This window comes from Neolamprologus brichardi, chromosome 13 (assembly GCF_056152115.1).
Source record: "Neolamprologus brichardi isolate AB-2024 chromosome 13, ASM5615211v1, whole genome shotgun sequence".
NCBI classification, from domain to species: Eukaryota; Metazoa; Chordata; class Actinopteri; order Cichliformes; family Cichlidae; genus Neolamprologus; species Neolamprologus brichardi.
In genome coordinates, this window is record NC_142116.1 from 5,971,017 (window position 1) to 5,998,076 (window position 27,060).

The 27,060-nt window shown below is 39.2% G+C and overlaps 3 protein-coding genes across 3 annotated transcripts in view; all 3 read left to right on the forward strand.

Moving 5' to 3' along the window:
- LOC102779125 (homeobox protein Hox-D4b-like) lies at positions 1-4,408 on the forward strand. The gene is made up of 2 exons (XM_006783522.3): positions 1-2,343; positions 2,999-4,408. Exons 1-2 carry the CDS (start codon positions 1,908-1,910, stop codon positions 3,331-3,333), a joined length of 771 nt encoding a protein of 256 aa, XP_006783585.1. The 5' UTR covers positions 1-1,907; the 3' UTR covers positions 3,334-4,408.
- A 2,650-nt stretch (positions 4,409-7,058) lies between these two features.
- Positions 7,059-12,726, forward strand: mtx2 (metaxin 2). The gene is made up of 10 exons (XM_006783523.3): positions 7,059-7,219; positions 8,341-8,388; positions 8,466-8,512; positions 9,225-9,297; positions 9,572-9,648; positions 9,768-9,860; positions 9,974-10,012; positions 10,094-10,219; positions 10,464-10,540; positions 10,920-12,726. The coding sequence occupies exons 1-10, from the start codon at positions 7,180-7,182 to the stop codon at positions 11,077-11,079; spliced, it is 780 nt and encodes a 259-aa protein (XP_006783586.1). The 5' UTR covers positions 7,059-7,179; the 3' UTR covers positions 11,080-12,726.
- A 7,789-nt stretch (positions 12,727-20,515) lies between these two features.
- Positions 20,516-27,060, forward strand: part of cdh5 (cadherin 5) — a 68,089-nt gene continuing 61,544 nt past the window's right edge. Inside the window, exon 1 of the mRNA XM_035904841.2 lies at positions 20,516-20,581. The gene's annotated coding sequence lies outside the window, so the exon portion shown is untranslated. The remainder of the gene's footprint in view (positions 20,582-27,060) is intronic.

Here is a 27,060-nt window from a genome sequence, read left to right on the forward strand (position 1 = left end):
ACCATCCATCAAAATCCACGACAGGGGAGGAAAAAGGGATGACTTTTTACTGTGCTCTAGCTTTGCTAAAGGAACGTGTCCTTCTTCAGCCCTACAGTTCCACACTTTCATAGATTAGTAGGATTGTTTGACATTTGTGCGGTGTCAAGCACAGAAAAGTGTCCGTGAAGTGATGCTGTGCTTTGCTGCATACAAATGGATTGGCAAATCGGGCAGGATGGTTTGCTCATACTGAGTTTCGCGGCATGAATTGTGATCATGCCGCTGGATCTAATTTCCTGCATGGTAGCGTAAAGGTTTGCTCAGTGACAAATCATAAAATCAATATTAAGTGCAGCATCTCAACAAGAACCACAGCACAGTATCTTGTTCTGGGGTGTAGAGCTGATAAAGCCCTGGCTTATGAAAAAAAATGCAACTGTTTGTTGCCCTGAGTACACCACCTCTGCAGACCATCCACAAATGTAGTAAATCTGTAACTCTTCAGTGAAAATCTGTTCACACCTTCCCTTTATCTCAGCTGGAACAACAACTGTCTGATAGAAACTGAAGCTACAAACGCTTTGGCTGAAAAATATCCATTGTAACAACAATGGAAGAGCTGCCTATTTAAATGGCACTAGACCGTGACACAGAAAAAAAAAAAATTCTGACACTCTAATACCTATTTGGTTGCTTATCAGTCACTCTTTAAGGGCTGCTTTGTCTAAATGACTCATTAGATCAGAGCCATTAAGCCCAAAGATGCATAAGTCCAGTTGTATTTTGTCAGCCATGGCAAAGACTTCAAACGCATTACATCCAACATAGGAACTCTTTAATGCTTTTTACAAGAGTATTATAGGAAGGAGTAAAAGTAGTTCATGTAGTAAAACTGGGGTTTTAGCTGCGCATCAGTCTTGCCAAATCCTCGGAGAGCAGCTGCAGCCAAAGAAATCCTCGTGAAATCTTGAAGGATTTCATACGGATTAATGGTCGATTGCAGGGTGTAAAGATGATCTATTAAGACCTTGACATTTGCGATTTACCATTTTAAATGGATCACTTTAGCAAAAGAGCAAAATTCCTTGCGCAATGACGCTCATTATGTCTCTCTTTCTTCGTGTGAGGGCACACATTTAGCATATTCCCACTTATCTCTTTCACCCTTTTTCCCACTAATTTTGCATTAAGCTTCATTTTTTAAGCCGTCGCATTTTTCTCTCGTTCGGCTTGATTTAGCATCATTTTTTTTAAAGCAATGCATTTTTCTCCCCCTCCTTTAAAAGCCGTGCTGGTGAGCGGGACACCTCGGCCTGACCTCGGCCGAACAAAGCCAACTACTAGTCACTGTCTGGGAACCTTTTATCCCATTCTTTTATTTGAGGCCTTTCTGACCGGCCACGTTTTGTTGTCCGTCCTTTGACTGGCCACAAGGCCAAATATGGCCCCGCCGTCCCTCAATATGGGCCAGATTAATTTTTCAGCTTCGGCCATCTGTGGGGGTAAAAGTCAGTCAGCTAAAAGTCATAAATCTACAGTCAGTGCGTCTTCAATAGGGGCTGTGTGGCAGAGGGTGATAGATAGATAGATAGATAGATAGATTTGAATTACTCATATTAACACTTTAAACTGTCGGGATTATTTTTCAGTGTCCACAAACACCTAACCGTAGCAACTACCCGGCCAGCAAATCTTCATTAGTTCTATAATGAACATTTTTTCCTCCAAATTATCCCATTACGTCTGACATAAACAACCAAAAGTGTCGCCTCCCATTGGCTGGCCGCAGGGTCACGTGGCCCGAGTGGCCGTCCGTCTATTTGACAGCCGCAGGATGGCTTCATGCCAGAGGGGGGAAAAGAGACAGAGAGAGGGGAGAGAAAGAAAAATTAGTATTCTCCTACCAGCCTCACTATAAATCAATCATGGAGTCCTACGTGGTGAGCTGTAAATATGCTGAGCCGCAGTTCCCGCCATGTGAAGAAGATTACAGTAATTTTAATGAACAAGGGGGGTATTACAACAACCCAGAGGACAGTGGCAGTTATGGAGGGGGCTATATGTCCATGCAGCCCCCTCCGCCTCCCTATACACAACAACAAACCGGTTATCAACACTCTTTGCAGGGGCATCGCCGGCAAGATGGAGAGGACCCCTCGCAGCATCAAGGTGCAACCTACCCGGTCTACAGAGAGACGGACGGGCCCGTGAAGGAGAGGTTTCCCGTGGGTGACCTGCAGTGCCAGGCCTGGATGACCTGCGCAAAGCCCGCTCAGGTGCAGAGGAAAACGGCCTGCCAGGGCAAAGACAAGCCGCCTATTGTTGTCTACCCGTGGATGAAGAAAGTGCACATCGCTCATGGTAGGATAGCATGAACGTTTTAATCAGTCGATCTTCACTCCCCATTTCATTTCTCCACAACATTGGTGTATTTCTCATGTTAATGTTTTTATCTGTCTGGCCTTTCTTTCTTTCTTTCTTTCTTTCTTTCTTTCTTTGTATAGTGTTTTGTCCATTTGTGAGCATCGCTTTTTGTTGTCGAGTTATTTACGATCTTAGTGAGAGTCAGCGAGAATTACAACCCCTATAAAGTTTTATGACCCTGCCCTGCTACAGCTCGTTTGTGTATGTGTGTGCATGTGTGTGTGTGTGTGTGTGTGTGTGGGGGGGGGGGGGGGGGGGGTGCAAGCAAGCAAGCTCATCGTGTGTATCTGATGTGTAACGCTTGCGGCGGAACAAACCTTTAAAGATAAAAGTCAAAATCGTTTCTTGGGCATCTTCCCAGACCACCATGAATGAAGATTACGATAGAAAAGGCTACGTAATTATATCCGGTTATATCCGTAATGAGAATTTTAAAAGATCAACTCATTTTTATTTTAGATATATTCTTAATATGGGGCTTCACCCAGGCCCATCCTCATCATTACGGAACACAAAACAAAATAAAAGCTGTAAAATAAATAAAATAAATTTAAAGCGGTCTGTAAACCACCTCTGTTCTTTGTTTTTACAGTTAATCCAAATCACGTGGGCCCGGAGCCAAAGAGGTTGCGGACGGCCTACACGCGACAGCAGGTCCTGGAGCTCGAGAAGGAGTTTCACTTCAGCCGCTATCTCACGCGCCGCCGCCGCGTCGAGGTAGCCCACGCGCTCTGCCTGTCCGAACGGCAGGTGAAGGTGTGGTTCCAGAACCGGCGCATGCGCTGGAAGAAAGACAACAAGCTGCCCAACACCAAAGGAAAGAGCAAAAACAAGAAAGCGACCGACAACAACAACAACAACAACAACAACAACAGCAACAGCAGCAGCAGCAGCAGCGACAGCATGAAGACGGTGATAACTGTCTAAACACGCAGGAGCGCAGAGTGTGGCAGTCGAAGCAGCCATGGTAGCACCTTCATTCTCCAAAGCTGATGTTGCTTAATTTATCCAGGGTGACTGCAGTCCTCAAACAATTCTCACCTGCTTTAAAGTTACGGCTTTGACGAACACACGTTTATAAATTCCATGATGTATTTTTCTCTTGTTTTTAACTTCAACTTTGGAGCATTTTAATTTTTTTTTCCTTTTTTGAGGTTTCATCCATATTGAATCTCATAATTAATGAATGAATGAATATATTTTGAGTTCACGGAGGCCCCGACATCTCTCTGGTGCAGACAGGGAATTGCTTAATATTTAGACATCCGATGAAGACGCAAAAACATAGTGCTCGTTTGTTGCGGTGCCAAAATACTTCGTGACTGCGTGGAACCAGGATGAATCAGGGTTTTCTTTTCTCCACAGGGTAAACATAATACAGGGTTATAGAACAGCTTCCTAAAAGTAGAAAAATCCTAATTTATGAATATGCACGTTACCAAAATGTTACAAAAACTGGCGCTTAGAGGGTAGGTAGAAGAGCAGAAACACCAAATTGCGTGTTGAGTGACTGCACAATTATGTTTTAGCTTTTGATTTTGTACAGAGAAGCATCCAAAAATAATTCATATTTGGAAGGAAATTAGCCATATTTTTTTCTTGGATTTTATTTCCCACGTTTATAATTTCTTTTAAAAAAAGAGCCAAAATGAAGGTATAATATTTTAACGCACACACCTGACTGTAAATCCAACTTCTTTTCTCAGGGTTACAGGGTTTTACAAAGAGATCTTTTTTTTTCTGAAAAAAACTTGTTTGATTTCGCACCGAGAGGATTAAACTAGCCCTCTCTGAAATACCATGATGTTGCATATAAATAGGTATGTTCTCTCTTTGATTCCAGTTTAATATGCTATCGATATCTATCATAGTCTACGCCAGTACTTATGTTTAATTTGTACTAATTAGAAGCATATTTTATTCCTTCTTTATAGCAAGCATCTTCGTCGTTATTTTTTCGTTACTTTTGAAAAAAAAAGTGTATTCCTGTAATAATTTTATATGTGGAAATGTTTTGATAAAAATAGATGAGAAAATAATAATAATAAAAAAAATTAAAACATTAAAGGTGTGAATATTTGTCTGTGTTGGAAGATAAGCGAAGGACCGATTATTTATTTATTTATTTATTTATTTATTTGTGGCGGCAGGGGAAGATGAGGTCGGGAGAGAATCAACGGAAGTGACGTGTGATTAGAAAGAGTGAATTAAAGGCGAAATCCTGATATCCATTTTTGGCTTAAGAAAATAAAATAAATAAATAAAATACGGTGTCATCTTTAATTAGCACGGTCTTTGTCGCAGTCACACGTTAACGGGGGCTCATGGTATAGATAAGCCAATACTAATGTCTAGTGCGTCATGGCTCCGTTGACAAGCTTTTAAAATGCATGCACGCTGTCCCACGGGTGGATTTAGGTTGATCTTTACAGTTTTCTGATTTTCCGTTATTAAACGGAGCCGAAACTAAGGAGAAAATTTGGCGTTAAAATATTTAAATGTGTGGGTATTCTGTGTCTTTTACTGTTTAAATCTTTTTGGGATGTAAATTATTATGTTAAGAGACTTAAGTATTGTCTATGATGATATCTTTGTTTAGAAGTTTATAAATCCCAGATACAATAATTCGGGCTCGTCATAGATCTTGTTTGTCCAAACCGCGAATTTTTGTATGAATATCAACTTAAGTGAAATCGTTTGTGCCAGGATCAAGATTAGCGGTTAGGCCTATGAGTATAGTAAATTTACGGGAAAGGAACGTAAATCAAAGTAAAATCCCTTGAAGTAGTGGAATCATGGCTGTGTGTATTTGTGTGTTGATATGTAAGAGAAATGAGCGCTGAGTGCCAATAATTGGTGGCTTCCGTTGGAGACTCGGTTACATGTGCAGGATAACCACAAAGGGGCTGACACGGAGCAACCTGGATTATCTATCACACGCTGAAGATCAACCACAGAGCTGCCACAATCATGACAAACAAAGTTCAGATCTTCGCTAAAAACAGAAAAGCTTCTGAAGTTCTGCATGTCTGCAGTTTGAGATGTTACTCAGGGGAATACCACAAAAACACGTCAAACATCTGGAATTCAAAACCTGATCCCACTAAGACACACGCGTGATTACAAACGAGATGCAATTATTCCTAAAATTTCACACCACACGTTCACACACATTCATGTATTTTATGTACATTTAAATGGACAGAAACAGAATGCAAACAGAATGCAATAATACTGAACAGCATACTTGCAGATAGGCATGTGTTTGTGTTTGTGCGTGTACACCTACCTTTCTCTAGTCTGTGATGAAACAGGAATGCCCCCGAGTGGTAGCATTAAGTATTACAGTCTGAAAGAGATTTTTTTTTCAGGTTAAGTTAAATAATATTTTTCCATTTAAGAAAACATGGAAATATTTACATTAGAAATACATGGATATATTTATCATTAGCCCTTTGGATTAACAGAAATGTGTATAATACAATGTACCGTAATCAATGCTAAATTAGCCTTAGTAATAATAAGGTATATGAACCAGAAACATACACATCTTTGCAAAGGTTACAATTTTGGGTTGTTACATCTATCCATGCATCATAATGTGTCTCAGTTACTTTGTCCACTTGTGTTTGCACTGTGAACACACAACCGTAAAAATGTACGACTATGTATGGTACATATACACAAGTAAGACTTTTAAGGCGGAAATGAATGTTGGATACTTCTCACAAGATTAAGAGCATGGCAGGTCACTTTAAATACAGTCACGTGTTCGATTGTAAAGCTTAAAAATGGACAGGGTGAGAAATGTCACGAGAATGAAACAGTGAAGCATTTCTTATTAGGGTGTGGACAATAACATAGCTACAGAAAAACACAGAAACATGGGTGTGCCACAGGCTTGTTTAGATATGATCGAATGCAGCAGCATTTTTCTGCAAATAGTCTGGATTAATAAACAAAATTTAAAAGATAAATGTTTAAATAGATAAAGTACAGTCGCTGTGACTTTCTTGCAAGTTTTTAAAGATAAAGTTTTTATCTTTTATTTGGAAATCATCTGCCTTTTCAGTCGTTTTCCTTGTACCTGACTATTTTTAGCGAAAAGTTTTTTTCTTTTTGTTGTTTCTACATCACTTAACACCGACATATTAATCATTTAAGAGTAAAAAGTCATCTCACAAGGGACGAAAGGTGTGTATCAAAGAACTCGTTTTAAATAACATTTTTAGGCATTTAGTCTTTTTGCACCAACAATGCAATTCCCAAACACATATTAGACAAAAACATGGGATGTCTCAGCATGCTGAGCAGTGTGTAATTAAAAACTATCTCCCGCAGGTGAAAAGTATCTGAAAATCAACTGACACAGGATGCAAAAGATGCAGATTTATAATAATGCTTCTCTGAGTCCACGTCTCTCTCACATGATGTATCTGTTTTAGTCAGTTTCATATACACTTTTTGTGCGGTTAGTTCTTTCCCTTAAACCCAATTTAAAAATGCTACTTTAATAATATGTATTTTTCCATGCATCAAAAGCCCAAATTATTTCTAGTTAAATATAACAACATTGCTACAGTAGCCTCTATGCGCGTCCATAAAGTGGAACTAAATATTAATGCAACAGTTTCTCTTACGGACATCAATTGCAGGCGGACCGGTCAGTGACTGCAGAACAAGTACTTGCCCTTAAACTTGCAAGCAGTGCTGTTGCTCAGATCGCTCATTATTCTAATCATTATTTAACAATAAGAGTACAACAGCAGCACCATGTCTCTTGCGGCAGAGGCGTTCATGTCGCAGATGGCAGGTAATATGTTGACTTCACCCCGTTTTTCTATTGATTATGAATAACATTAGCCAGCTAGCTAGCAAGAGCTAAGGTTCACAGTAACATAAGCTCTTTACAAATGTAGTTACTTACATATATGGACCTTTAGCTGTTACTATAGCTGCCTTTGTTCGCCTTTTCTTGGTTTCTTAAACAAAGGCTGACTGGCCTGGAAAAGCCGCAAGGCACTCTGTCATTCTTCATGTCGTGGATTGCTTGGCAGGTGTAACACAGGACTGTAATGTAAATAGCGCCATATTTCTGTTTACTGTTAAAACCATAAATCAGCAGGGGGACGGCAAATTCAAGCGGAAACAGCTCAAGAGGGCTAAAGTTACTGACAACCCTGTATCGTTACAAAAACGGCTCAAATCTATCAATTTTAACAGAGACATGCTCAGAGATTCCCCCGGTGGCTGGAGGCTGTACTGCAAGCACGGCGGTGTTACAGCATAGGTCGTTGAGGGAGCACCGTGCACCTCGCGTCTGTATTCTTTATAATCTTTTATTGATTAACTTTATATGAGTAGAGGTGAAGAAGAGGGTGCAGTCAGGGTGATGTGGATGGAGATGAGTGTCAGGGGTGATTTGTGACAAAGTGAGCCAGAGTGAAAGGGACGGTCTGCAAGATGGTAGTGAGACCTGTTGTGATGTATGGTCTGTAGACGGTACATTAACAAAGGTCAGTGGTGCTAAGGTTTTCTTTGGGAGTGAGCAGGATGGACAAGATTAGAACTAAGTATATCAGAGGGACAGATCAGGTTAAGGATTTTGACAAAGTTAGAGAGGTGAGGCTGAGATGGTTTAGATATTTGCAGAGGAGGGGTAGTGAACATGGAGCTGGCAGGCAGGAGGAAAAAAAGGAAGACCACACGAATGGTCATGGATATAGCAAAGGAGGACATGCGGAGAGTTGGTGTGAGATGAAGGCAGATGATCCACCGGGACGACTGTTAAAGGGAGAGTCAAAAGTAGACGAAGAACAATTAGTAAAAGAATGTTGACAGCCGATCCCACAAGCAACATTATAGGTTAATGAGTCACATTCTCACCGTATAATTGTGTGTGTTTGCCTGCATGTCTGTTTGTGACGTTGACAGCTGCTGAGCCGTGGCCTGAAAATGCAACCTTGTACCAGCCACTGAAGGGTGAGTTAGTGAAATGGAGGCACAATACATAATGTCAATAGCAATATAGCTATTTATATATGTTGTTGTTTTTGCAGAGGATCAGATTCTCCTGTCAGACTGCGCCTCATCTCTCGCTGTTCAGGTAAAGCAAACATGCATGTACACACATTACACACCTTGCTCAATGTAATGTTTATTTGTTAATAACTCAGTCTGTTGTGCTCAGGAAACAAGGAAAGCTTCTGTAAGTGTTAGTAGTTTTAATTCAAATATTTAATACTATTTTCATTATTTAATGAATGAAAACTGAACTCGTATAAAAGCTTTCAGTTCTTAATTGCGCAATTTTGAACATTTAACCAGCACAAAACTGATATAAGATAACAGATGAACATTGGCTGCTGCCAACGATTTAATGTCAGCTTATTTGGTATCTTATTAATTGACTGCCAACTAATAAGATGCTGATCTTAGGTTGTTATACTGCTGAAAATATATACATATATATATATTTTTTAAATGCATCAAGTATGAAATGCAGTTGTTGATATTATCTGTATTTGACCTTTTGACCTCTACTCTGACTTTGGATTTGACCTTACTGCAGAAGGAAATCTGCAGTGCTGCAAAATAAAGTTAACTGTTTTTTTTTTTTTTTAAAGCATATCAAAGTATACCACAAGTAATATTTTTCATTTACTTTCACAGTATGTTTAGTTAACACATTCATCCCACAGGTGAACTATTTGAGACTGGGAGGAGATGCAAACCCAACCTCATGGAATTACAAGCTAGTGTCCTCCTAGTGCTTTTATTCCTCAGCTGCTTAATTCTGTCCCGTTTCTGATGTGCAGGCGTACCTGAGGATGTGTGGTCTGCCAGTTCAGGTGTTCTGCAGAGCAAACGCTGAATACATGTCACCTTCTGGTTAGTACACATGTTGCTTCAGAGACAAATTCTGGGTGTCTGATCTCAACACTGTGTGAATCTCAACACTCATACTGCTCATTAAAACATTACACAACTGTAAGCTGTGTAATGTTTGTATTCGAAATTTTAGTCCACTATAAAATGAAATGCTAAGTTTGCTTCCAGGATTCGTGTAGGTGCATCTGGAGGTTACTTTGTTGCAGGTTAGCGTTTTGTGTTGAATTAAATGTGATGATTTTAATGCCCAGCCTTTTTATGTTTGTGTCCACAGGTAAAATTCCCTTCATCCACGTGGGCAATCAGGTGGTATCAGAACTGGGGCCGATTGTGCAATTTACTAAAGCTAAGGCAAGTGTTGTACAGATGAAAGCTGTTTGTTTCTTTTGGCAAATTTGCTTCTAGTTTTTCCCAGTGGAGGAGCAGGTTTTCATATTTCTTTCTGCTGTTGTCTTCTTTTGGATACTTAGGGTCATTCTTTGAGCGATGGCTTAGATGACGTTCAGAGAGCTGAAATGAAAGCGTACATGGAGCTGGTCAACAATATGCTGCTTACTGCTGAGGCATGAAAAACATAAAAACCATAACATACTGATACTAGAACTTCAGCACATGTACAGTTTTTATGAATGTGTCTGAGAAATATCCTCTCACACATGTCCTCATCTCTCTACAGTTGTACATTCAGTGGTGTGATGATTCTACAGCCACTGAGGTGTGTACACCAGGCTTAAAAACAAAAGCAAACTTGTTAAAGTCTTGATAGCCTCTTAATCAGCTGTATCTGTTTTTGTAGATTTCTCGTCCCAGATACAGCAGTCCGTACTCATGGCCTCTCAATAAAATCCTCGCCTACCAGAAGCAGTGGGAGGTGCGCAGGAAGATGAACGCCATTGGCTGGGGAGGGAAAACATTGGAGCAGGTTAGCAACAACCTGGAAGTGAAAAGCTGATGTTTTGCAAGCACTACAATTCCCTTTCTGCAATCACAAAAATAATTTCATATCTTATTTTTTTAAAGGTGGAATTCTTCAAAATTCTTCAAAAGAATTGATGTTTTAGACAGTTTGAAGGAAAAAGAACCCAGTCTGATCGTCAACATCAGACTGTCTAGAAAAAAAGTAAACAAACATGTTTTAAAAGTCTTTACGTCCTGATGTGTTTCAGGTTTATGAAGATGTGAGTCAATGCTGCCAGGCTCTCTCTCAGAGGCTGGGAACACAGTCATACTTTTTTAATAAACAGTATGTATTTTTTTCTATTTGTATGTTTCTGGTTATCGCTTTTCTCATTTGTCTTGTTTATAGCGACTGAATAACAAATCTACATCTGAGTTCTCCAGAATCCTTTTTCCAACCCCTGTTATAGGCATTCACACCAAAAAGGAAATGTTTTTAATTATTACAAGCAGTTTTCCTTGAGCACCACCTTGTGGTTTAAAATTGCAATGATCTCGTAATCAACTGAAAAGCTTTGTTCTGTACTCCCTGACAATGTTTGATTTGTGTTAAAACAAAGTATTACAAGTGAAGCCAGTGTCAGTAACACCTCATTTCTGATTATATTTAAAGCTGAAGGAGTGCCAGTCATTAACTGAGTGTGTGTGTGGCATGTGTGTTATAGGCCTACGGAGCTGGATGCATTGGTGTTTGGCCATCTCTTCACTATACTGACTACTAGACTGACCAGCACTGAGCTGGCAGAGAGGGTCAAGAGCTACAGCAATCTTCTGTCCTTCTGCAGACGCATTGAACAGACCTACTTTGAAGACAAGAGCTCCTGAAGGACTGAAAATAACATACGTCTTTCTATCACCTCTTCTTGTACATTCTTTCCTTCTCTCATTCCCCAGATTGTAGCCCTAAGAAGCTGAAATGCCTAAAAAAAAATTGCATACGTGTCCTTTTTTCCTATTTTTCCTTCACTTTTGGCTTCCCATTCATACATCATCTCCAGAAGTTTAAGAATTATGAATGTCCTAAAGTAAGCATAATTTTTTAAGTGTATTAAGAATATGTAAAAGAAAATGTCCTGAGTTAAATGTATTTTTCAAAGTATTATGAGAACAAATGCCACATATGCTAGTAACTGTGATCATCAGTTAGTGGAAGACCTTGAGAATCTAGCTTTATAAAAAGTGAATACAAAAAATATCAAAGCTGATATACAACCATAAATCAGCCTGAAATGAACATCAAAGATTAGGATTAAACGCTGATCAGACTTCTAAATCTTTCCGATTTGTTGTCAGGATCAAGTTCACCTCAGCAGAATGTCTGCGCACACTTGGGTTTTTCACGTTTTACACTCTTTTTCACGGAAATGGTGTCTACATGTGTCAGAGTGCATGAGTGCGTTTCTAAACGCCCACCGCCTCGCTGAAAACCGAGGTGTGGATTTCCCAGCCTCGTGACATGACTGCATTTCAGAAAACAGAACTCCACTTGACCTACGTCCGAGGTCAAATGGCTCACTGTGTTTTTCCTCCAGGGCACTCCCAAAGCTTGCAAGAAATGTGAAACGGAGAGAGAAAATCCAGAGAGAGGTTGCTTCTTATTCTGTACAAAATGCATGAACATAATCATGAAGATGTGATTTATTCCTTATTTTTTCCATGTTTTACTTGTGTGAATAGAAAGTGCCTACACGATGGAATACACTTGCCACAATACATTTCTCCCCCAAATAATACGTGTTCGGGAGCTTGTTTGATATTGTTTGAAATTATAACACAAAACTATATAGTGGCTCTTTCATTAGGTACCCCTGTATGTCTTAGCATCGGGTTTTATTGGATTAATCCCTCATATGTTCCCAAAACAAAATCTGAAAGAGAAGTTTAAAAAGACGGAACATGCTGCCAAGTTATCGGCTGTCTGTTTCTAGCTTTGGGTCTAATACAAGCTCAATGGTAATGTCTGATCACCTCTGATTGCCCTCGAGTATAACAGGTTGTGAGTGCGTGACAGACGGGCAGAGCGAGTGTCTGTCTTCCAGGTTTCCTGTGAGGTCGGGCTTTGACCCTTGAACTTCCAGGAGCTGTGGCATCATGACTAATGACCTGCAACGACCAAATGCTGCACACTTGGAGGTCATCAGCCAGGCACCAGACAGAGATAAATACATGGAAAAACAAAAAGGTACATCTTATTGAAGACATGTAGTCAAGTCTGCAGTTATTTGTAGATTTTCTTCATGCTATATTAGGGTTTTGATTAATTATTAACCTCTAAAAATAGACCTAAAACACCATACAAGTAAAAGACTGAAGTAATGTGAATTAGTTTTGGTTGGAAATTGAACAGATGATGGAGAACAATGCTGAGAAATTGTCAGCAGAGCTACAGTGTCATTTGTAGTTAGGTCCTTATAAATATTCTCATGGTTTTTTTTTATTGTTGAACATTTCTAAGGAAAAAAATGTAATGTATGCAAAACCACAGTGTGAATAAACGTTATGAAAATTTATCCTTTATTTGTCCTGGCCAAGAGGGCAACACAAAATACAACAAATATAACATATAGCAATATAACTACAAACATAAGCTCCAAATCTAGAGCTTGCAGTTGGGCAGCATGATAATAATGTGAATTGCTCTTGTAAAGATGTGCTATTTCATATGATTCAAATGAGGGAACAAAGGGTAAACAATGCATGATTTGTAATGTGAATCAGCTGATTTTAAGCTAACATAGAGTCACAACAGTAGTGGACAGCAAGAATGTTTTATGGTGCAGAGATAGTAATGGGCTTATTGTCAGAACTGGTGACACCAGACGAGCAGAATTTTCCTTGCTGGCCCTTGATTCTACTCTCATGCAGGGAGGAAGATTACAGCCGAGTCCACACATCTCTGACTTTTCTGTTACCTTTAAAATGTTCTCATGCTGTGTCCAAACTCTTATTTTGGCCTTCCACTTCAAGGAGACAATGCCTGAGGCCATTAGAGGGGGCAAAGGGTTTCAGGTTCAATCTGTGGCAATGAGTTTGGGGTTGAAGGGCAGAGGTACAGCCTTGACTGGTCACTAGTCCATCACAGGGTAACACAGTCTTATATCCACACCTACAGTCAGTTTTGAATCACAAATTAACTCAAGTCAAAAGCATGACAGAGGAATATTAGAATCCAAAATGATATTAATCAAATTCTACGTTCATAAAAGTGCACAGAAAACTGAAAAACATGCATTTGTCTTTCCACACAAGCTTAATTTTTGCATACAGGAAGGGACTGCATACAGTTATATTTTTGAAACATGGAGAAGATTTATCACTAACGCAGGTTTACCCCGAGCTACAAATTGTATTGAAAAGGTTTGTCCAGAAGGGGGCAGCATTGGGATTCCAAAGTATCTTGCAGTGGCAGGGCTTTAAGGGATTTGGTGCCAGCTTGTCAAAGCAAATTTATTGTGGATTTTCTCAAACTGCGGTTAGGAAAAAAAACTGAAAGAAGAAGAAAAAGGATGAAACAAATGGCAAGAGAGTCTAGTTTAACTGCTTTTTCAGTTTTGGAGAGAGAGAAACATTTGGTTCTTATTATGAGAAAGAAAGTCACACAGCTGGTTGCACTGGTTATCATTATGTTTCTTGATCATGCTGGGTCAGTGTGTACTCAAATTCAAACCACTAAGGAATTTGAATGGGTGGAGCTGTACAGTCCAAATGCACTTAGAATTATTATTTTCAGCTGTGGATTTCATGTGATGGCCTGGAACAGGCGATGCATTTTCTTTTGATAATATTCTTGATCGATTTATACGTTTATGGATTTGTTCCCCCCCAAAAAGTCTTCCCATGTAACAGTTCAGCATTCTCTTTGATAGATTAAATTAAAGGATAGTACAATTAGTTAATATGAGGGTGGTGATGGGAGGGAGGTAAAAATGAAGATTATTGCCAAATCGTGGGAATCATTGTCCCATCATGGAAGAAGTTGACAATGTAAGTTTTGTATTCAAGGATGTGAATGTGCATCTGTACATGTGCTGTGATATCAGATTAGCCAATACGTCTGGAGGCTGATGATTACACAGCTTGATTTTCAGAGTGAGTCATGATGCATAATGTGGACTTTCTGTGAAAGAGGTTGTTTTTTCACTCATGTTAATTGCATCTGGTGTGTATGAGCTGGTTTGTGTGTGTGTGTGTGTGTGTGTCCATGCAAGTACTGAGTTGAATCAATGCAATGTGTAGTTTCTGATGCTGCGACCCAGTAATTCTTTAATCTCATTCACATAAACTGGATCAGCATGTCTTCTCAGGTGTCAAAGCATAGGGGTGGTTTAAGTGATTTGGAGACCTCAGGCAGTCGCACACTGAGCTAAGTGCCTGTGGGTTTGTATATGGGTGTGAGCCACACACACACACACACACACTGTGAATGTTACGTTTTAACATGACAGAATCATCCCACCCTTGAAAAAATAATTTCACTGAGACTGAGTGGCTGACTTTGCAAAATATGACGTGACACAACCCCCTACATTCCCTGCAATTTACCACCATTCTGCCAAGACTCGCTGCCATTACAGCTCTGCTGGAAACTCTGCCTCTCTACTCACATTTCACACTCATGGAAAGAAACAAAAACTATTTGCAGGCAATGATTTTCAGGGAGAAAATGCAGAAAATCTTTCCGTGCAGAAATGTACCCTTTCTTGTTAAAAACAAAGATGTATAGACTTAAACTTATGAGGTCTTCACTGATTAGCAGTCTCTTAGGTTGTGTTAAACCTAAATCTAAAGCTAGTTTTTCTTCATTGCCTTTAGAGCTAAGGAAGCACTTTTACACATTTTACACATATTACTTTATTTATTATGACGATTACTCAGCGAGGACAGTCAAGATTATAAACTGGAGTTAAAAGATGTGGACATGTTGGCTTTTGAGTTGAATAAAGAATCATTAGTTGTTCTTTTTTAAAAGATTAAACTAACTGAAGCATGAGTATGCCAATAGAAACAAATCAATTATATTTTTAAAATTTCTTTGTTTTTTTTTACTATTATCCTTTGTGAGATGATTGCTTTAAATATTAAACCCTTAAAAGTGTAACATTTTTACTATGTGATCAAATGTTTCCCTGCAACTGTTCACATTCTGAAACACTCTGCACAGGAGCTGCAGCAGCTGTTTCACCAGAATTTACTTAAGCAAACATTTCCCTGTCTGGTGCCACTGAGAAATTTACTTAAGTAAACATTTTTGCACCCGTGCTTCTTATGAACCCCTCCTGGTATGATCTAATATGAAAAACAGTATAAAAAATTGATATAGTTTAGTAGGCACTTTCATTGTAACCTACAGAAAAGGCAGACGACATCTCAGTTTTTGCTTTCTTGGTCCTTTCCCTGCAGCCAAACCAGGGTTTTCTACCTCTTTCTCCAGGTAGGTTTCCTTGTTTCTAGCATTTCCTTTAAAAGGCTATATTTAGTTTCACATACTACTCTTGTAGGAGACCCAAAATGCAGTACACAGGAGATAGAGTTTGCAAACAAAAAGTGAGCTTTATTGCTGGAGCAAGTCCAAGAAAAACTCCAAATGAGAGGAGAAACAGAATCCAAAAAACACAAGGAAGCAGAAATAACGTAGGGTCAACACAAGAATCATACATTTAAAACTAACCTGTATTCCTCATAACTGGGATCTAGATTCCAGACTGTTGCCACAGATGCTCTGGCAAATGAAGGTGCAATGCTAGACCAGGGGGGATCCCAACCTTACTGCTGCAGTTTACCTTTAGCACCAGCAGGATTCTTAAAGTAAGCTAAGGGAAGCTCTTAGTTATATTTTATGCAGCCTTCGAGTACTACAAGGAAAGAATGCATCACTGTACATTTCATTAATCCATAGTTCACATCATACTATGACAATGCATTGCTGAATGAAACCAGGAGAGCATTTCTCTTTACTTTCAGTTCATGTTGCTCCAGCTGTTATAGCTCATCAAATCTTCTTCAGCTAACTCACTATTGGCTAAGAAGAAGAAGAAGAAGAAGAACAAGAACAAGAAGAACAAGAAGAAGAAGAAGAAAGAACAAGAAGAAGAAGAAGAAAGAACAAGAAGAAGAAGAACAAGAAGAAGAACAAGAAGAACAAGAACAAGAACAAGAAGAAGAAATAAACCAGAAATGACTCGTTAAAAAGATCAAACATGTTTGATGTGTGTGGATTTTCCTGTGTGGCCAACTACATTTGCACTCCAGTCATCAAAACTTTAGCATTGATTCACAAGTCATTTACACACACACACACACACAAAAACCAATGAATTACTTTAATTGCTTTGCCATTGTTGTTTAATTTAGTGATAAAGGACACTAGTGCCCCAGTGAGGGTAGTCATTCTCACTCATATTTAATATGTTGCCAGTATACACGCCTGTGTGGCTGCTTTTGAGAGTATGTTGACTTCTGTATACCTGAAACATCTTATCATGTGTGTCTCCATCACATTCCATGGTGATCATGCGTGTTTATATGTGTGGATTCGCTTTTTAAGTATGTAAGGAGAAGATGGTTATTGAGAAAGTGTATTTGGGTTTTTTGTTTTTTTTGTGATGGGGTGATGTAGATCAGAGTGGAATAACGAGATTAGCTGTGTGTTGATAATCCTCTTGTCAAAGTCCATCCCCTCACACTAACACATGCGCACGTACTACCATTTTATTACCGTCTCCTTTCATGATGTCTTCTCTTACCAGCCATGTTGCTTCTAGTTGTCGTGTTCAGCCTCATCTTTCACAGTTTATGCTGATAAACTTGCTTTGCTGCAGCAGACTTAAAGTCAGAATTTACATGTTAAAAAAAACAATAAGTCTGATTTGTCTCAGGCAGGTTGTTGTTTACTCTAATAGGCTTAAACATTTCAAAGTTTCAGACTCATACTCTCCCACATGCCTCTCAGAAATTCCCAGTTTTACATACATATCACCCAATGTTTAATTCTCACCCTGCAGGAATAAGAGAAACGTTTTTAAAATAAATAGTAAATTCCCCTGCTTCCCCTGAAATGTCTTTTCTTACGAGTTAAAAATAATTCCCCTCCATGGTCTTAAGATGCATTAATTTTAATATGAATGGAGTGTCAGGTACATAGTGTTAATATTCATTTTCTGTACAAATAAAGAGATGGTTTCATGTGCTAGCACTCACTCAATGGAAAATCAATGTAAGCGTGAATGTAATCAAGGACAAAAAACGAATAACATCATGGCTTTGAGCCAACAGTCTGCGTTGGTTGAAAGGTTCCTTCCACAACACTTTAAATCCACTTTCTTAGCAAGCGGTTATTGGATCATTTTTTTCTGCCAACATTTAAAGAAACTATAATATTACTGTTTTATAAGTCGGTGATTCTGCTGATGATTAACGATGAGCGTTGTGGTCAAGACAAGTCTATTAAAGGCTCTTGGTTCCCTTCAGAGTCAGTATGGCCCTTTTACATCTGGGTCTGGTTTACAGCACAATCAGTAACTGAGCTTGCAGTGTCATGCATGTGAAATGAAAAGAAAACAGTTCGTTTAGTCAAATTTGGTCAAAAATATGAGTGTTTGAAGCATAAAGAGTATACAGTTCTCCAGCAGAGAAGTGGATTATGCCATAACTGTCTCCACCATGAAAGCTGGAATCCACTCTAACCACTGTGAATGGATCCCAGCCCTCAGCTTCAGTGAAATACAGAAAACTACAAAGTTTTCACAGCACGTCTTTCACTGTCAAATGAGACATTGAGATCTATTTCTGGCATTTTGCCTTTATTGGATAGAGACAGTGAGAGAGAGAGACAGACAGACAGAAGGGAGGGAGAGGTGGGGGGCGTTCAGCAAATGGCCCAGGAACTCTCTGCAGTAGACTACAAAGTGAGCTAAGGAGGGACCCTAAATAACACATTTTTAAGGAAAGCATCATTTTAATAAGCCATCCTTGAATTGTTCTGGCATTCAATAAAGTATAAAAAATATGTTTAGTTTTTTCCAACACATCTTGTTTTTCTTCTAACTTCATACCACCAGTGTTAAAGATGCACCTTCTTCACTAGATTAATTCTTTCTCCTTTTCTTATTTTACACCCCTGATTTTTTGAGACATGCTCAGATTCAGGAAACAATCAGAAATGAACATTTTCTGTCTATGTCAGTGTGTGTGCTATTGCCAACTTGCTTAAATCCTTTAATGGACGGGGTCACTTTTCCAACAGTGTCTCAGGTTACAAACACACAGTCATTTAAATGTCAGCAAAGGGGTTTACTTTTTCAGTTCAGACAGATATATTTCATGTTTATACTGTCTTATCTGCACACAAATCACTGGAACTTATCATAGAGTCACACCTACTCAGCTCAAATTAGTCTGCGTAGTAATCACAGTAATCACGTTGTGGCACACATTTCCTTCTCTCCAGCCCTGGCCTCAGCAGCTGAAAGACAACATTTTCCAAGAGAGAGATATTCCGCCTTCCCGTGTTGGAAATTCATCCAGCAAGGCTGAGAGTCTTGAGATTACTATTTGGATGGGATGATCTGATATCGTCGTGTTGGTGTTGTTCCCAGATCATCATGAAAATGTTGTTCCAGGTTCAACATTGCAAGTGACCAATCACATTATTGTGACGTTATTCTTTTGCGCGCCAACCCATTCGTGCATTTATGAAATTCCAATGTTGCAAGGACAATATCAATTCTGCTTAGCGTTTATTAAAGGGTTAGGGTTAGGGTCAGGGTTAGGGTCCGTTGATCGGCGGACAAAGGCGGTTTCTTGCAGCTTAAGTACAGTTTTTTGTTTTACGCCGGTTTTTCCCGAAGTCGCAAAAGTATGACATCACAACATTCTGATTGGTCACTTGCAATGTTGATCCTGGAACAACCTTTAGTATGATGATCTGGGAACAACACCAACACGAGGATATCAGATCGTGCATTTGGATGTATGTTGACTACTCAGAGAACAAATGAGGATAAAGAATATACAGCTCTGAACTAAACCTGTAATCCAGGTGCTTTATGTTTCTGTGGCATAAAGCGAAACAGATACACTTTTAGAGCATTTTGTGGAACCATGGGACAGTACCTCCACCACTAAATGCAGCAGCATGTCTTTATATGACTCAAGATTTTTGCACAATAATGTAGACCCTTTTATAGTCTTGTGAGCATGCACAAACTTTCTGGTCATTTTTGTGGGAATAACAATTTTAGATTTTCATCAGTGTTGTAAAGCTGAACTTTGCAACACTGCAGTAAACTATGGCAAACAACACCATCTTCCATAGTTACATAAAAGCCATTTCATAAATGATCATGTCCTAAATAATCAAAAATATGTGATTTAGTTAGTTGGTGATTATTACATCCTTTGTACTTTCAGTTCAGGCATTGCATGTCTTTAAAAGGTTATCTTCAGGCAGAGAACTGTTGTGGTGTCGAGTGATTGACAGAAAGCAAAAAGTGGCTTAATGAATGTGTGGATGGGAAAAACTCTCAGCAGAAACCTGCATGTTTACTATGATGGTTTACTTAACTCCAGAACTTGTCTTTTAATATTAAACAACAGCAGATGGCTTCTGAAGGGAGGAAAACAAGCCTCGATATCTCCCGCTATGCCAAATGTGTGCAGGCACCGAGAGGAACAACGCAGAGGCAAAGGGGAAAACTATAAGTCTGGCACAAATAGTGAGTATAAAAACGGTGCGATATTCATCCTGGAGAGAAAGTCCTCGGTGTTCACGGCGTGATATTCTCACACTCTGCTGTTTGTGTTTTAAAGCAGTCGACAGAAAAAGGCAAGGTTTCAATCAAGAAACACGCTGGTCTGATGGAGAGAAAGCGAGTCATGCGAAACCACATGTTTTAAATGTTAGTTAATGTTGTTTAGCTGTAATTTGAGGTGTGTTTCATTTCCTGAAGCTGTCACTCCTTCTCCAATGACCTCACTCTTAGAGTGCGCTTGCATTTGAGGCCCTGTTCGAACATGAGGCTTAAGTGGCCCCAGAGACCCCGACACCATGTAATCACACACACGCACACACATATGTACCCTGAAATTTAATGATCATGTGAACCGCATTGAAAATGTGTGTGTGTTGCACTGCGTGCATGTGTGTGCAGACTAAACACTGACCGACATTGCTATTTTTACTGATTAGAGGTTGTTCATAACGAGACCTATTAACATCAGACCTTAAAACACATGCACGCACCAAAACTTCAGATTCAGTCAGCAAAAGGCAGAGCAAGAACGTACCCACTGGCCAAAGCAAGTGCTTGTAATTGTCACGGTTGAAAAGGTAAGTGACTTTTTTTTACGTTACATTTTTTACTTGAGTGTTTTTTTCCACTTTCCACTTTTTCAATACAAATTGAGCGAAAACATTTACCTTCGCAAACATATTCAGACACTTTATCTGGTCTTCTCAGATTGTTCTCCTTTTGAACTAGTGTGCAGCCATACATATATAATACTTTCTATCCTACAGTGGTGTTTTGTGTTTCAGTTGTGAGCACAGCTGGACAGCGGTGGCTGTGTGACAGTGATGTTTAGTGGAAAAGTGAGCTGAAAGTGGTAGTGTGTGCTCGGGTGTGGAAGAATGTGTTTTTCATGTACTTGTCATGTTTATATGCCTTCCACAGATAGGCATATGTATTTAGGAAGGCATCTGTTTCATTTTTCATTTATCTCTATTTCCTTTCATCGACCCTTTTCCTCCTTAATGCTTTGCATTCATTATTAGGTGCATTCTCTTTTACTCGTTACTATTTCTTTCTTTTTAATCTCATATATCTTATTGGCATAGACAGTGTTGGGAAGGTTACTTTTAAAATGTATTCCACTACAGATTACAGAATACATGCCCCAAAATGTATTCTGTAACGTATTCCGTTACGTTACTCAATGAGAGTAACGTATTCTGAATACTTTGGATTACTTAATATATTATCATGCTGTTTACAACTACATGAATGTACTATTGCTGTGATTTATTACTGTTACTGAAGGTCTGCGGCTCCGAACCGTAGTAAAGGGACCTCTGGCTAATACGGTGGGTTCTGTGTCGGGCTCGTAGCCAAAAACTAGCTTTACTTTGTTGTCTGGGTCAACTTTGCTAGCAGAGACAGAGAGAGGCGTTGAAAGGCTGCTCCAACGGAACTTATTGTTTTTGGAGGAAAACACGAACACGGTGTACAGTCGAGTCTTAATAGCTTACTTACAACTGGGCTCGTCAGGCTCTCTTCTTGGCTGCAGTGGTTATTATTATATTTACATGCTTCCAGCTCCCGTTTTTCCTTTTTCTCCCTCCCTCGCTCACAGACACATAACGGGTATGGCAGTCCATTCTCCCTGCAGCACGGACTACGCTGCCTATGATGCTACATTCTTTAGAGCTATACCTGTAGCATTCTGCCTATTAGCTTAGCACAACAACAACAAAAAGGCCTCTCTCACCCAGGAAACACACAGAGAGAGAGAGCGTCACCCTGTAACCATGGCAACCGTAACGCTGCCACCTGGAACAACAGAACGTAGCTGTCAAACAAAACCTAAACAGGCCTGACCCGCCACAATATGAAACAGGGAAGTACCGCCGTGTAATCCATTTATTTCAGCAAAGTAACTGTATTCTAAATACCACCTTTTTAAACGGTAACTGTAACGGAATACAGTTACTCATATTTTGTATTTTAAATACGTAACAGCAGTACATGTATTCCGTTACTCCACAACACTGGGCATAGATGATGGCCAAAAATGAGGAATATAATTTTTAAATATATACGACTACAGTGGCGATTCATGTTATTAAGGAGAAGAACCTTTTCCAGAGTTACCATTTTGTATGCTGCTGTCAACATCTAGAGAGAGGAGAAGGGTCAGAAATGGGATAAAGCGCTTGGGATTTCTGCATTTAATGAATTTGCTGTCACCCTCTCTATCTGAACAAATAAGTCTTTATTATCGAAAAAAAAAAGTGCATCTCCAAAATATAAACTAAGGAACTGAGTACGTGTGCTGAGGTGTTAAAATCCTAGGAGCTGGCATGTTAGTGTTTGGTGTGAACGTTAAACCAGGAAATTGAAAAGGGCAATTTATCAAATTCAGAAAAGAGTCAGGAGCAAGGGAGCAGTCAGTGTACAACAACAATCCAAAATGAGGACAAGCAGGTAATCAAAACAAAAAGAGTCATTAGCAATCAGGAAGACAAGCAAAACCAAAGATAAATGTCAAGCTGGAAAATGTGTGCATGCTGAGTGGAGGGTGAGGGGCAGGTGTGAAGGCAGGTCATGATCAGGTGTCCACTACATGGTTGGAGCCACAATTACACACATGATGTATTACATATTAGATACACGATTAAAAGGTGCACAGCATGCACTGCAGTAGTTTAGCAAGGTTCACCTTTGCATGTGGGGCTCACCATTTTCAGGAAAAGAATGTAAAAATCATGTAAAGAGACAATGGCAACTGAAGCGGTGTGTGTGATACTAGCTGTCTAGTGTACTCTGTGTCACAGCTTTACATAACTGCACCAGCAACATTATTTTTTTTTCTTACCGTGCCATGTCTATGTATATATATGAGCAGAGAAAAAAAAACTCAGGTGAAGGCAAGTGCTTTGTTCATATATTGGTCAACAAACAATTGGCTGTAATGTAAAACCCATTTTTATTTCCACCCCGAACCAATGTTTGTGTTGTCTGCCCAGGTTATGGGCAGACAACACAAACACAGGAACTGCCTTTTTCAGCTAACAAATATCTCCAAACTGCAAACTTTTTTGTTTAAATCTGAGTTAGACATGATTATCCATGCTTTTATTACTGCTTAGATTACTGTAACTTTTTCTCCGTTTGAGCAAAAAGAATCTTGACTGTCTCCAGTTAGTCCAGAATGCTGCTGCAAGGCTTTTAACAAAGACACAAAAAAGAGAGCACATTACACCAGTTTTACGATCATTACACTGGCTTCCAGTACATTTTAGAATTCATTTTAAAATCTTAGTCCTGACTTTTAAAGCTTTGAATCATGATGCTCCTATCTATATTTCTGATCTTTTAGAGCCTCACACTCCCTCTTGCAGCCTGAGATCATCTAATCAAAGGCTGTTGGTAGTCCCACGAACACGTTTTAAGACCAGAGGTGATAGATCTTTTAGAGCAGTGGCCCCCAGGTTCTGGAATTCTCTCCATCTTCACGTTGCCTGGATTGTATTTATTCTTTTAAACATCATCTTAAGACTCATTTATTTAGATTAGCTTTTGATTAGATTTTTGCTGTATGTTTGATTGTGCTGGTTTTTGTTTATCTGTTTTATATTATTGTGAAGCACTTAGTGGTTTTTATCCTGTGAAGAGTGCTATATAAATCAATAAAATAAAGTAAAGTAAAGTTTATACTGTATAGTCTGAGCCTAGCATTATAAACACTGTAAAATTACTCTAAATATTTGTGCTGGTACAGTTCATCTAACATGCAAGTAGCCTAACCCAAAGCTAAAAGAAGACCAAACAAAGTGAATCATATTCTTAAACATCACAAGTGCAAAGAAGCAAGAACAAGCCAAAATGTCTCACCCAAGCCTCACGTCTCAAATTGCAGGCATCAGAGAGGACAAGAGCACACCCAGCTACAACGGCTGACTCTGGGCCCTTCTCTAAAAACAACATTTTTGAACTTTATCTCAACAAACGGATTAAACAGATTCAGATTTAAATTAAAACATATGCAGTAAGTTTCCTTATTTTGATGTAATAGTAATAACATGCACGAGGACAAATGTTCTCACTTTTTAAAACCATTTGGTTGCCATCAGGAGAAGAAGCTTCCAGCAATGTCAAGTTAGGGCTTTAATCTGTCATCTTACCTTTGAACCAGTGCACCAACCCTTCAATGTGGCACACTTTACAGACTCAAACCTGGAAACTGTTAAATATGTTCTTGACTGTGCTTTATGATTGATCTGATAACTACATACATACAATCACAAAGTGGGCAGCAGCCTTGAAAAATTCAAATTATGCCAACAATCTAGATCCTCTTAATGATGCTAATGTCATTATTTCCATGGAAGATTAATGAGAGCTATTTATGGCTCATTAATCATATCGAGTAGGACTACAGATTAAACTGTTAATCACACATCAAATACAACTGCTGCCCTCTGGGCAATAACTAAATCCCCCTGGGCGTGTGTGTGTGTGTACATGTATTACCATTGGAGTTCACCAAATATCTCCACCTGCTGCTATTGTGTCCTTCTGTCTTACTTTTATTTATTTATTTATTTAGTTAGTTATTTTTGTCTGTCTTCTCATTATGGCTGACTGATCTTCTGTGTCTTATTAGCCTGCAGTAAAGAGTCACTAGCCCAGAGGCACTGGGCCACGGTGCTGAAATCCAATCGTTCCACTGAATCCGCTTTCCCAGAAATAGTGACTTGGTGAACTCGTTGCTTGGCCTTTGCATGCTAAATGAATACTGCCCTCTGTCCTCTTTGCTCTGGTAGCTCTGTTTTATTTGTCACTAACTATCATTTATCTGACTGAGCAGCATGTCTGCATTTTTCTGCCTGTTTTACATCCAGGCATTTTTATAATGTTGTATCCAGAAACAACAACAACTGCTTTTTTGGTTGCGCCTTGTTGGCTGAGCTGTTCATGTGGAGACAAATGACCACCAAACCAAAACGTATTTATCAGTATTTGGGTGACAGGCACCCCTTCTCCATGAACAGGCAGATCAAAGCTGTTGTGGTGCCATGAAGGAAATCAATATAATTTACATTGATATGGATACTAGGTCAGAAAAGGTGATCAGATTAGAAAATAAACCAAGAGATCTCTTGCAGTCATGTGAAAAAGTGCAATGAAAACCATCATCATTTTATTTTAGCAAGCTTTCTAACATGTGGTTTACATTATAGTACACAGTTTTACTTTAATCACTAACCAAATCGTGAGTGAAAAGAAAACTATGGAGATGAAACTTAAATCCAAAAACTGGATTCAAGCTCAAGTCTCCTGGGTGAAAGTCATCAGATTCCCTTAATTGTGAAACTCGGTTCTCAAAAAAGACTTCCAGACATCAGCACACATTCCCGTAGAGGTGCTCAGATAGAGACCTCCAGTCCAACAATGAAGCAACTTTTACAAAAATACAGCTGAGCACAACAAGGCTCTGTATTGTGAAATGCCACGCTTATTGTGTAATACACACTTTGGGCTTAAACAAATTTAAAAGCTGGAGTTTTCCTTTAACTTTAAAATCTTTTCACTTATAGTTTTAACAATCCTTCATCTTCAGATGATGAAAAACAGGATGCAGGTCTCACTATACTTGCAGCACTTTATTATAATCCCATTCCTGTGCTTCTTTTTTGTGGTGGGTGGGGGTGAGGAAGAGGATTTTATGTAGACATTAGAACTGGCTTAACAATATAACAATCAATTTTCTGTTGTTGTGGGGAAAATGCAGCTTAAGCTGCAATCATAGGAGCAGTAGTGGAAGATAGATGGGGTGATGGGGCATCTGGACTGCAAATCCAGAGAAAGATAAAAAGAGACAGAAAGGGATTTCCCATCCCTTTCTACAGAATCTGGGTGTTCCTAATAACAAGCTTAGACCACCCCCCCTTCACTTTTCCACTGCTTCTTTTGGATATGAGGGGAGATCATCCCACTGCGCTTTAAACACACACTCTGCTCAGATTAAAACACACACGCACACCAGATGCTGTTGTTGCCTGGGGTAAAGCTGATGTCAGCCACCCCCTCTTTCTCATGTGCTTATGAGTGGATGTGATTGTTTCGTACCTGAAGGCTTTTCCTGACCTTTTCATGATGGTAGTGACTGAGAATAATGACACTCCGCACACTTTTTGAATAATTGGAGTAACAGGATAAAGATTCTGTGGTCCCTGTACCACTGGGACATGATCTTGGGAACAAAGGTGTAAAAACTTTTATACACTTTTTGCATATGAACCATAAATAGCTCTCATTAATCTTCCAAGTCTCCTGCCACACTCAGATTGTGTGAAGCTGTACTTTGGCACAAGAGGCAAAAATTATGAATACCAATATGCTCACCATGTAAATGCTCCAAAATTTGAGCTGATATAATGCATTCAACATCTCGATTCCCCACAAAATCTGCACTAAAAACAAAAGGACAGCAATGACCAGTGGCAATTTCATTAGTTTGCAAGTAAACTGAATTGACTAAACAGGAGATTATAAAATGCCGAGAGCAGGTTTTTGATCACCGAGCACCAACTTAGTGTGCTAGTATTTGACTTAAGGCTACAGAAGAAAAATGCAAATACCAACCTTTTTTTTTTTCAATTTAATTTTTGTAATCTATCCAAAGATGAAGATTTATGTCTATAATTATATATTTTGTGCTGGTTTATATTTTTTAACCATGGGGTGTGAACCAATGAATGAGGTGTGTTGTATAAAGCACTTTGAGTCTTCAGGAGAGTAGAAAAGCGCTTTACCATTTACCATTAGTGAACCGATACTTTATTTTCATGAAGAGAGTAGCTGTAAATGCCTTTTATAACAGAATAATAACAAACAACCAAAATAATAACAGGAATATTTTACTTGTGTACACTAAAGTTTGAACTGCATGCCAGTGAAAATCCAAACTCTTTCCAGTTGGCATCATCAGCACGTTTTATATGAACTTTTGATCTGGAGTCCAACAAATCACTACGAGCACACATGAGCATGAGAAAACCTTTCACCTCTCACGCCTCCATCTGGT

Bases quoted from the DNA above. Each gene is read 5' to 3' on its own strand.
- LOC102779125 (XM_006783522.3), top strand. From the start codon at position 1,908: ATGGAGTCCTACGTGGTGAGCTGTAAATATGCTGAGCCGCAGTTCCCG. The intron at 2,344-2,998 runs GTAGGATAGCAT...TTGTTTTTACAG, and splicing joins GAAAGTGCACATCGCTCATG to TTAATCCAAATCACGTGGGC.
- mtx2 (XM_006783523.3), top strand. From the start codon at position 7,180: ATGTCTCTTGCGGCAGAGGCGTTCATGTCGCAGATGGCAG. The intron at 7,220-8,340 runs GTAATATGTTGA...TGACGTTGACAG, and splicing joins GTTCATGTCGCAGATGGCAG to CTGCTGAGCCGTGGCCTGAA. The intron at 10,013-10,093 runs GTGTGTACACCA...CTGTTTTTGTAG, and splicing joins ATGATTCTACAGCCACTGAG to ATTTCTCGTCCCAGATACAG.